Consider the following 12,447-nt stretch of genomic DNA (forward strand, 5'->3'; position numbering starts at 1 on the left):
TTATTGTTAGTGAAGTTATTTTGTGTAGTTTCTCCTCCCTTTTTCTTTTAGTGTTTTGTAAAGTATGATTCTATATTGCCTGTGTCTTTGTGAATGTAGTTATCTTCCTTGGCTCTAGGTTTTCCTTCTAGCATTTTCTGTAGAGCTGGATTCATGGATACGTATTGTTTAAATCTGGCTTTGTCATGGAATATTTTGTTTTCTCCATCTATGGTAATTGAGAGCTTTGCTGGATATAGTAGTCTGGGCTGGCATCCTTGTTCCCTTAGCGTTTGTAGGACATCTGACCAGGATCTTCTGGCTTTCATCGTTTCCATTGAGAAGTCAGGTGTAATTCGGATAGGTCTGCCTTTGTATGTTACTTGGCCTTTTTCTTTAGCTGCTCTTAATATTTTCTCTTTGCTCTGTAGGTTTGATGTTTTGATTATTATATGGCGAGGTGACTTCTTCTTCTGGTCAAGCCTATTTGGTGTTCTGTAAGATTCTTGTACTTTCATAGGCATATCTTTCTTTAGGTTAGGGAAGTTTTCTTCTATGATTTTGTTGAATATGTTTTCTGTACCTTTAAGTTGAAGTTCTTCACCTTCTTCTATACCTATTATTCTCAGGTTTGGCTTCTTCACGGTGTCCCATATTTCCTGGATATTTTGTGTTAAGGATTTGTTGGTTTTGAGATTTTCTTTGGTTGACGATGCTATGTCCTCTAATGAGTCTTCAACACCTGAGATTCTCTCTTCTATCTCTTGTATTCTATTGGTGATGCTTGCATCTGTGATTCCAGACCGTTTACCGAGCTTTTCTATTTCCAGCATCCCTTCATTCTGTGTTTTCTTTATCGTTTCTATTTCAGCTTTCAATCCTTCAACTGTTTGAGCTGTTTCCTTAATTTTCTTGGTTGTTTTTTCTTGGTGCTCTTTGGATTCTTTGAGAGATTTGTTTATTTCTTGAATTTTTCCCCCCATTTCATGGATTTTTTTGTTTGTTTTTTCTTCTAATTCTTTAAGGGATTTCCTCGTTTCTTCCTTGAGGCTCTCCATCATCTTCATGAAATAATTTTTAAGGTCTGTCTCCTCTTCTTCATCTATGTAGTGCTTTTCAGGTCTTGCTGGTGTTGGATCCCTGGATTCTGGTGGGGTCGTGTTGGTGTTTCTATTGCTGAGTGATCTCTTATTCTGTCTTCTTCCCATCTCTTCTTCCAGTGGGTGCTGGTGGGGGCTTTCTGTCTCCACTGGTCTCCTTCTTTACTGCAGCTGAAGCTGAAGCTGGCCTCGCTGGGGTTGGGGTCTTGGAGGGGCTGATCTCTTTCCTGAAGCTGGGCTCGCTGGGTTGGGGTCTTGGAGGAGCTGATCTAGGACCTAGATTTTTCCTGTTTCCACTCATTGCTTGTAGATTCTACTGTGAGCAATTTCTTATGACAAATAATTGTTATAGTTCCCTTTATTTGTGAGCAAAATGGGCACAACCCCCTATATATATATATATATATATATATTCTTCAGGATATGTCTCTGATGAGACTTCTTGTGAATACCAGGTGATATTCTATACCATTATTTCTAGTTAATTTGTATCTAACTGTAACAAATTTCATGGATTTCTGGAGCAAATCATGATGTCATGTTTTTCTTTTACTGATACTCCATTAGAAATCCCCAAATTCCTCACTGATAATTTCTGGCCAAGTGTTGTAAATGGTTCAGCAGTGGGAACTGAAAACTCATAAATGACATCTCTTTCTGGAAATGAGCCCAGAGATAACAAGTCCAATGAGGCAAAACTTTTGAGAGCTTGTTTTTCCTTAAAGAGTTCTTCCTACACAGCCTTCAGGGATCATGAAATATTGGAGCCTACCCAAACACCTTTGGTCTACAGAGAATAAACATTCATTGGTTTCAATAAACTAATAGAAGAAGAAATATTTTAGCAAAGTCCTTGGCTCCCAAAGCCAGAGCAATCATTGCAAATATAGGTTAGAAGTTTGTAGTTCTTAAGGGAGACGAGATCATAGAGCTATGATCCTTTATCTTAGTGTTGAGCTGCCTCTTACTTGTTATTTCTTGAGCTACACCATGAAGTGATGTTTTTATCAGGGAATCCATCAAGTGATCACTAGATCACTATGTACTTCAGTCTAGAAGGCAGAACAAGATAGAAGAGAAACCTGGTAAGCACTCCTGACTGGAAAATTATTGTTGGTAGAAACAGAACAATGAGCATTCTAACAAAGTTAGAGGAAAGCTTTTTGGTCCATAAACAGAATTATTGAGGCAAACAGATATCCTGTGGCTGCCCTGAGTCATAGAGAATCTGGGGATAACAATCAGCAGGACCAATCCCTTCACCCAGCAGGTACTAGATGGGGTAGATGCTAAGGTGGGCCAGCCCCTGGCCTGGGTGATAGCTGATTTGGTTCATCCATGTCATCGGGGCTGCACTTCTCAGGCAAGAGGTGGGGTCATCTCCCCTAGACCTATGTCATCAGGGTCAGTTCTCTCTACCCATGATGAAGGGTGGGAGCATCTTTCCTTAGCAGGGGGGCCAGTGCTTCCACACTCATGGTAGAGCTAGGCCCCCGTGCTAAGGAAATTTGTGCAAATTCCTGAAGGTGACACTGTTATTCTAAATCTTGCAGGACACTCATTTCCAGGTCCATCAAATCTGTCTTCTCTTATTTCTTCTGGTTTAGTGACACCTGAATGGTATGCCAATCTTGAATTTCGTTGTCTAATTTTGATAACTGAAGTTGTATCCCATATTTTGAGCACATAAAGCCTAGAATTGGACAAAGAATGTGTCCATAGCTATTATTTTCTGGTGTCTTCAAAGTTACAAAATGCATATTTTATATTCTTGTGTTCTGTACATATATATTTTGATGTTAAGAGTGATTCACAATTTGGATTTATTACTACCAGTTTGATAAACATACAGATCATCAATTTAAGAGTTAATTTGAAATTGGTGAGATTTATTGTTCTTTTCTGAGTGTGTATATGTGTGCGTGTGTATGAGTATATATGTGCATGTGTCTGTGTGCATGCATGATTTTGTGTGTCTGTGAGTGTGTGTTTGTGTGTGTGTGTGTGTGTGTGAGAGAGTGTGAGTGTTGTGTGTGTTCAGGTTAACCATTAGTTCAGGAGAACTATCACTTGAGTGTGCTCTTATACTTCCTTAGATAAAATACCCTTGTTTCTTTTGGAACTGGGTATTTTAACTGCCTTGATCTCTCAGCAGGCTAGTGATCCCCAAAATTCTCCAATCTTCACTTCTCTTGACCTTAGATTACAAGTGGACTGCAATATAGAACTTGTGTTTTTTATGTGAGATCTGGAGATAGAATGCAGTTTCACCTACCTAGAGTGCAAACAATTTACCACCCGAGTTCTTTGTCCAACATGGTAATTACTTAAATTCTGTACACAAAATTGTTTTGTATTATAGCTTTCATATTTCAGAGTTGATTATGTGTCTTGAAGAAGGCTCATAAAAGCAAATCTTTTCAATTTATTGCAGACATCTTCTTATCCTTTACTATCAGCAATCATATAAACATGTTTGCTGCCAAAAAATGAGTTTCTAGTGTATTCATCAAACAAAACTTGAATACAGGCAGCTTCTGTAGGAATAAATTTCAAGTTATGCGTGATGTCAACTTAGGCTAGAATATAAATAAAATTTATATCAGTAAAATATTTTAAAATGTGGTTGATATATCACACTTGATTAAAAATTTATGTGACTGTCTGTGGAAGCAACCAGGCCATATTCTCATATTTCAGTGGTTCAAACTGCTCAGAATAAACATTTTCACTTTACACAATAATTTACAAGATTTTTTCTCAGGATTTGTTTTGGAAGTGATATTGTCCACATCAAAACTCCGTGCAAATATCAGTAGATGGCAGAGGAAGAGTATTGTAACAGTGATTCATACACTGTCACCCACATCTGTTTACAGTTTTAAGTCTAGCTCGAGGAAGACTCAGTGCAGTTAAACTTCAAGTAGCTACTGCTCTATAAAAAAAGTTTATTTCAGGTGATATAATAAGTGTGATCACAATGCATAATGCACCTGTAAAATTTCATGGCTTCCACAAATTGCAATCATTGGAAACTGGCAGAGTACCTTCAGCAATTGTAAAATAGGGATGCTTCAGACCTTTCTGTATAATAATGTTTTCCTGTGTTATCTCTCTTCTTCCATTCCTCATTGTTCTGTATGCTGAAAGAGCACTCAGGTTTCTATACATTATTATTAAACTTGCTGCATGACACTCCTAATCATTTTCTTTCAAGTACTTGGCAGCTCAGTTTGGCGATATTTTGTGAATTTGATCTTTTCATTATTTTTATTTTTTTCTATTCTGACAGATCTGCCATGTTAAAACTCTATTCTCAGTCAGAATGTCCAGCACCTCAGTAAACCAAGTCCTACAGGTCAATCAAATTGAAGATGTTGCCATATTGATTGTTTTTTAAACTGTTCTCTGTGGGGCTCTCTACATCCTTGAAAATCATTCTTTGTATGATTTCCTTATATAACAAATAAAGTATCATAAAAGTGCAACAAAGATTCAGCATAGTTTTCCAATGTGTGTCATGATAAAATCGCATTGTTCATCAAGTCAATATTCATGAGTTCTATGGCTTGGATCTTACTCTGGACATACATCTCTATGGCTTTTATCTTGTAGAGGGCAAACTTCATATCAATCATATTCAGGCAACCCTTAGAACAAAATCACTTTTTGTTTATTGCAAGGTGATTAGATTTTTTTCTATAAAAGAAAGAAATAGAACATACATTTCACAGGGCACTGCAATTCACAAAGAAAATCCACTTAGTATTTAAAACATACTTCAAGATCAGATGCTGGGGTGAATATACCAATCCAAGGAATCTACTGGCAAAGGAAGGAGTTGCTAAAAGTTTCAGGCCAGCAAGGATTACAGAGTTAAAATCTGCCTGAATTTAGATCCCTTATGAAATAGAAATAACAGAGTGACAACTCTATTTGTTGCATTTCTAAGTCACTATATCAATCATAAAATCCTGTTGGTTTCTTGGTAGGATAGGACTTTTGGACAATGGGTTCATATCTGTGTTCTCCTGCAAGAGACTGGAAAACTGCTGACTTGTATTGAGATTTGTCTCAAGGGATAAATGTCAAATGAACTCTTATATTTCTTCAGCAATTGGCCTAGGTTAATGCATTCACTACTCATTTGTACTGCTGCAGAGGACTGCACTGTGAATATAAGCAGAAACAGCATACTCCTTTTTGTTTATTTGATTGTTTTGAATCAGGATCTCAGTGTTTAGCTCTGCTTGTCCTGGAATTCACTATGTATACTAACTTTCCTTGAACAAACAATGTTCTGCCTACATCTACCTTCTACATGCAAGGATTATAAGCATGTGCTATCATGTCTAATTAAGGGAGCGAATTCTTATAGAATGAACTGGGAGGTCCTTAATTTGAAGCCATTTCTTGCTCTTGTATTTTAAAATTTGTCATCAAAGACATTTACAGAAGATTGAAAATGTGAACAAATAGATCTATGCCTACTGAAGTAAAACATATAAGTCAAAGTGAATAGTATTGCAGTATCCTTATTTTTAGCAAAGGCTCATGTGTCATACTAGTTTTCTTTTCTATTTGTGCTGCTGCATTCTGACATCTGGCAGTGTGTCTATTTAGGATACTGGAATCCTTCCCCTGTTTATTCGACATAGAATGTGGTTGCTGTACATTTATTATGACATAGCCAAACAAATATGTATGTTTTTCTGACTTTGCCACAATGACACATAGTGAATAATGTGTGCACTTGTGAAATTCAATGTGCTATATTCCTTAATTTAACATCAAACTCACAATTTGAATTTCATGACTAGATTTTATGCTATTTTATGAACATTTTCTTATACTAGAGCATATAAATGCTCAGTTTGTTGAGGGAAATTATACATTACTTAAGCTTCAATTTTGGACAAAGAAAGCATGGAGGTCTCTCACTTTAAAGCTGACAATTAAAGTCTCTTTTCCAGAAATATATTATGTAAGAAAGTTCAAAATGGAATGCACAAGTGAACATTATTTCCACTTGGATTCGACTGGTGATTGATTCTTCATTGAAATGTGATCTTATTTTAATTTCTGTAGATTTAAAGAAATGTAGAAATGTAATAGAATTTCACTACAAAATAAGTACAATTACAGCCTTCAACAAAAATTCACTAAACATCATTACTGATAGCAATGTATTTGTTTTGAAGCAGTCTTGGTAATTAATATGGTCTCATTTTGCAAACTTGAATTCAAATGATTTTCCTCTACATGCATAACAGGATAGAAATTTTTAATGCATGATTTGGATTAGAAGCATAATTGTTGTCATAATTCAAAAGGAAAAGTTCTGAGTGACAGAATGGACTCCAGGAACATGGCAATAGGAACAGTGATCTCACTCCAGAGTGCACTTGGAATTTTGGGAAATATATTTTCTCTTTTCTACTATCTACTTGCTTACTACAATAAGCACACATTAAAGACTGTAGATTTAATTCTTACACATGTGTTCACATCAAATTCTTTAATCATTCTCTCTACAGGAGTGCCCCATATAATGAGAGCTTTTGAGTGGAAAATGTTCTTCAATGATGTTGAATGCAAACTTATTTTATATGTTAAGAGACTTGGCAGGAGCATGTCCATCACCACCACCTGCCTCATGAGTGTCTCCCAGACCATCACCATCAGCACTAGTGATTCCTGTTGGAAAGGTCTTAAAATTAAATTACCAATACATATTCACTTCTCCATTTCCCTCCTATGGGTCCTGTACATAATAGTAAATATGATTTTCCCCATGTACTCATCTATGACCAAAAGAAATAGCAAAAATGAGACAAAAAAGAGATATTTTGAATTTTGTTCTTTTTACACTCGTGACAAAACAGTAGATTTACTGTACATAGCATTTTGGGTGTTCCCTGAAGTCTTATTTTCTATATTCATTGTATGTTCCAGCATCTCCATGATTGTCATGCTCTATAGACACAAGAAGAGGGTTCAGTACATACTCAGCACTCAGGTTTCCACCAGAATTTCCCCTGAATCCAGAGCCACACAGAACATTCTTGTTTTGGCTTGCACCTTTCTACTTTTTTATTCCTTCTCCTCAATTTTACACACCTACATAGCTCTTTCTCATAATTCCAATTTGTGGCTAATGGATATCACAGCCATTATTTCTATGTTTTTCCCTACGTTATGCCCCTTTTTGAGGAGTAATTTTTCCACTGCTTCCAGGTTTTACTTCTCCTGGATAAGGAATATAAAAATGAAATAATCTTATCATAATATGTAAACCATATTATTGTAATGTTGTATATCTAAGAATTTAGGTAACCGTGTTGCTCAAAATATCAGCATAATAATTTATGGTATGTAATATTTTAATCCATATTGACCTCACAGAATAATTATAGTACATTCATCATTATAGTTTCTGGCCAGGAAAACTGAAGGTTCACAGCCATATTAAATATTGTAGTTTTGGATTCCTTATAGTCTATCCAAATGTGCTTGATTACTTCCTCCATATTTCTACTACTGTTGTATAAGTGAGCTTATCCTGATAGGCCAGTCCCTTTTTGTAGCTCTCACCATTCACTGGTATGTGATTGTGTTTACTGCTTTTCTCCAATAGAGAGCATAGCACCTTGTAGCAGTAGGAAAGATACCCAGTAGAGATGAATTTTCCAAGTTAGTATCCAATGTATATTCAAGTATTTTTGCAGTCATATATTTGCATCCATAGTTATTGTGTGCAAGCATGCACAAGACCTTTGCATTTAGAAAATATAGCAGCATTGTGAGTGACATTACATCGAATCACTACATGAACTACATCTGGCATTTGATAAGTGTTAGGAGGAGAGCGCTAGTATGCTGTAATACTGCTGCTGTCCTGTACATTGAGCACATTATGTGACAGGAATTACAATCAGCAATCCTTAGTGAACATAAAATGTATGTGATAGTTTTACAAATAATATAACTTAAAATTTGGTCAAGAGGTGGGTAGGGATGGATCTCAGAGAAGTTTGTGGAGAGATGCTGTGCATGATCAAAACAGTTTGATGTGTTAAGTGTTCTGTAATCTTGTGTTGTTACCAGGTATATATGCTCAGAGAATTCAGACTAAAACTTTATAGAGGCAATGGGGTGAACACTTTTTCAATCTCAATTGAACAATGAAGTTACATTTTGAAAAGTTGTGACAGGAGGGAAGTCACAATATGCAACATACAAAAAGGTCAAACTTTTTTTGTTCTTTAAAAACATTATTTCTTATACCAATAACAGTTTCTGCTCCCTCCTTTTCTACTGTTTTCTCCTGATTCTTCAATTCTACACCCCTATACTCTCCTCTTCCATCTCCATTCAGTTGGGGCAATGCTTCCTATGGAAATCAACAAAGAATGGCATATTTTCTTGAATGCTTTCAAATGTCAATTTCAAGTAAGAAGGTCAGAAATTTATCGAACCCTCTTCAAAAGACATATGTAAAGGGGAAATGTCCTTTTCTTGTGTTGTTGCTTTATTAGCTATTTTTTTCATTTATTTTACATCCTGAAGGATTCCCCCTTCTTCCTCTCATCTTCTCCCCCTCAATGTCTTCCCTATATCTCCTAACACTCAGTGTTCAGAAAGAGGCAGGCCACCAATGGGCATCAACCACACATGACATATCAAGTTGAGGCAGGACCTGAAGTGACCAGACCCTCACTTGGGTCCTGCTTATAGCAGCCATGACATTCTGTACAAAAGACATGCAGGGCATTGACACAAGGAAACTTCAGATACTCTAGCCTCACAGAGCCTAGGGCAAATACTGAACACAAAGAAAGTACAGACCTCCCTAGTCTCTGAGATGCCTGGTTCCTGGGAACTGTTTGGCTAAAAAAGAAACTCCCAGGGAGACCAAAAACTTCCCAGTAGTCTCCAGGATACAGTTCTGAAAACTATTGGTATCTATGTACATACAACAGACCACCTGCAAGTAACAAGACAAAGCCATAGAAACCACAGAATGTTCCCTCTCAGCACTGACCAATGAGAATAATTGATACACAGGTGTTTCATGCCAAAATATGACTTTGAGAAATTCTCCTAATAGTTCCCAAATGTCAACCAATCAGAAACCAACCCTTATCTACTGATGTCATCCTGTAACTTTTGTCTTTAAAACTTAGCAGTAGACAGGGAACTTCACTCCCTCTGGAGGCTGCTCTGTCATGGTTGGTTGATTAATAAAACCTTGCTTTTACAATTCAGTGGGTCAGTCTCCCTGGTGGTCTTTGGGAATCTTCATGACCTGGGTACAACAGACCAAGCTCATTCCCCTGTATCAAGAACAGGGTAGGCAACCCACCTTGAATAATAGGTTTCCAAAAGCCAGCTCAAGTGCCAGAGACAGGTCTCGATCCCAACACTAGGAGGCCCAGGATGAAACAATGCTGCACAGCTCTCACACAACATGGGGCCCTTCTAGGGAAATTTTTAAGGTCATTGGCAGTTTATAGAATGTTTTTTTCAGAGATGATGTAATTATAAAGTCCCTAATATTTCTATTTCAGCTAACATGAAAGATGGATCCTTTAATAGTTGCAAAAGTTCTGTCACGGGACTATTGACCAAAAATCATTATAAGAATAAATTTAACAATGTCCAATCAAATGAAAGAAAATGTGAACACAATTTCAGAGAATGAAAAGAATTAAGACTCTTTTTTTTGAGACAGGGTTTTTTGTGGCTTTGGAGGCTGTTCTGGAACTAGCTCTTGTAGACCAGGCTGGTCTTGAACTCACAGAGATCCACCTGCCTCTGCCTCCCGAGTGCTGGGATTAAAGGCATGCACCACCACCACCCAGCGAATTAAGACTCAATACAACACATGATTATAGAATTCATCACAGTTAATTCCTAAGGGAATAACAATCTCACAGACTATACAAATGAAAAAACTTCATGAGCCAAAATTAAACCCCGGTAAACAGCTTCACCAACAGAATGGATCATGAGGACAAAGAGTCTCAGAGCTGAAAATAAGTTGGAAAAATGGATCATTATGAAAATATAGCTTACATTTTCTCTTATTCCATAGATGACTGGCTGGCTGGGTAGATGGGTTTCTATGTGTCTGAGTGCTGGTCCCTGATATCCTCCTCTTCTTGTCCTATCAGGCTCATTCCCTTTCCCAGATTGCTACTCTTATTCTTTTTCTCTTCCTACCATAAATAGTTATAATTTTTTGCTCTACTGTTGGGTGTTTATATCTTTAGTAGACACTCAGTTGTTTTGGCCCTGCAATAGAATCACAGCTTCCCAGAGTAAAAGAAATGCCACATAAACAAAAGCAACACATCTTTGAGTCATTAAACAATTGATCCTGAGTAAAAAAGCTATAACACACCTTTTATAATATTCTGTAACAGTGATCAATTCTGAGTTCCTGTAAAACTTCACACCCCTTTCCATGTGTGACTAACCCATCCTACCCTCTGTGGTTATGTTTCCCTCAGGAGGAGACCTGGATTTACCACCAAGGCACTACTCACCTTTGGAAGTCTGAATAATAATTATCTCCTCATGTTCTTTGAAATATTAATATATCTGTACATTAGGTATAAATAAGTAGTAGAGCATATACCTAGCCATGCAAGAATGTTTTAGGCGCACATTATTAATTTGAATTTTACAAGTCTTGTTCTACTTGGGACACTTTGAGAACTATTTTATCCTGCAATAACTTCTTCCGGATTCTATATTTCTAACTTGTTCTAGAGTATTCCTGAAGCACAAAGCAAGCTTCAAACCAAACAATTCTGTGTATTGAAACTGATGGTGGTCTAATGCATATGGCATGTCTATTATTTCTTTGTTGGCCTAAAACCCTGAAACTAGATGTTTCATGCACAGAAGATAAATATTCAACCTTTATTTTACATACCATTCCCACTTCCTTATCCCTCCCATCCTCCAATGACCCCCACTGTACTCCAATCTCAAAACCCATCCACTTCTCAGGAAAGGTAAGGACTCCCACATGGGATCATTAAAGTCTGTTACATCATTTGTGGCAGGACCTAGACACTACTTTATGCATTTGGGCTGAGAGAGTATCCCTCCATATGAAATGGGCTCATAAAACACATTCATACACTAGCAATAAATACTGCTTCCACTGATAGCGGCTCCATAGCCTGCCCAAGCACAAATGCTTCCTGAATATAATACCATTAGCACAGACAATAAGATCTACTATTAATAAATGGTAGCTATTGAAACTGAAAACCATCTCTATGGTAAAGGAAATAGTCAGCAACACAAAATGGCAACCTACAGAATGGGAAATGTCTTCAACAACCTTATATCTGACATAGGGCTGATTTCCAAAGTATACACACAACTCATGAAGATAGTCACTGAAACACTAAATAATACAATTAAAAAATGGGTCACACATCCTATTAGAAATTTATTGATGGAGGAATCCCAAATGGCTTGAAAACACTTAAATTATTCAACATCCTTTGCTATCAGAGAAATACAAATCAAAACAACTCTGATACATCTTATACCCGTTACATTGGCTAAAATAAAAACCACTAATGACAGTTTATGCTAGAGAGAAAGTGGAGAAAGTGTATGTTCCTTCATTGCTGGTGGAATTGCAAACTTGTGCAGCCACTTCAGAAATCAGTATGGTGTTTTCCCATGAAAATCAGAATAAATCTATCTCCAGATCCAATAATTACACCCTTTGGAATATACTCAAAGGATGCCAATGCACACCACAAGAACTTCTGTTCAGCTATGTTCATAGCAACATTATTTTAATAGCCAGAACATGGAAGCAACATAGATGCCCTTCAATTTAAGAATGGGTAAAGAAAATATGTTACATTTACACAATGGAGTACTACTCAGTTGTAAAAAATAATGACACCTTGAAATTAATAGGCAAATGGATGGAACTAGGAGGAACAATCCTGAGTGAGGTAACTCAAATACACACATAAAAAGCATGGTGTGTACTCACTCACATATGGATATTAATCATAGAGCAAAGGATAACCAGTCTACAATCCACAATCCCAGAGAAGTTAGGAAACAAGGAGGACAATAAGAGAGAAATACATGCTCCTCAAGGGGGAATGGAGGCAGGAGAAAGAGGAGGGGAGAAGGGAATGTGGGAGGAGAACATGAGAGATCAGGAAGTCTTTTTGGTGGAAGGAGAGGGAAGGACAGAAAGAAAAGAGTTACTTTGATGGATGGAACCATTATTGTCTAAACAAGTAATCTTGCACTAGGGAAAACTTCATGGTTCCACAGGGATGACCCCAAGTAAGAATCTAAGTAATAGTGGAAAGGC

At 37.0% G+C, this 12,447-nt stretch overlaps 2 protein-coding genes across 2 annotated transcripts in view; both read left to right on the top strand.

Moving 5' to 3' along the window:
• LOC101844785 (zinc finger protein 54-like) overlaps positions 1-12,447 on the top strand; it is a 1,121,204-nt gene that overhangs the window by 406,327 nt on the left and 702,430 nt on the right. The gene's annotated exons all lie outside the window — the stretch shown is intronic.
• LOC101840775 (vomeronasal type-1 receptor 4-like) lies at positions 6,371-7,356 on the top strand. The gene has a single exon (XM_005086708.2). The coding sequence runs from the start codon at positions 6,433-6,435 to the stop codon at positions 7,354-7,356; it is 924 nt and encodes a 307-aa protein (XP_005086765.1). The 5' UTR covers positions 6,371-6,432.

The sequence above is a fragment of the Mesocricetus auratus genome, unplaced genomic scaffold (genome assembly GCF_017639785.1).
Source record: "Mesocricetus auratus isolate SY011 unplaced genomic scaffold, BCM_Maur_2.0 Super-Scaffold_100037, whole genome shotgun sequence".
NCBI lineage: Eukaryota > Metazoa > Chordata > Mammalia > Rodentia > Cricetidae > Mesocricetus > Mesocricetus auratus.

What these genes read in the sequence shown, in the direction of transcription:
- LOC101840775 (XM_005086708.2), top strand. Translation starts at nt 6,433, where the DNA reads ATGGACTCCAGGAACATGGCAATAGGAACAGTGATCTCACTCCAGAGT.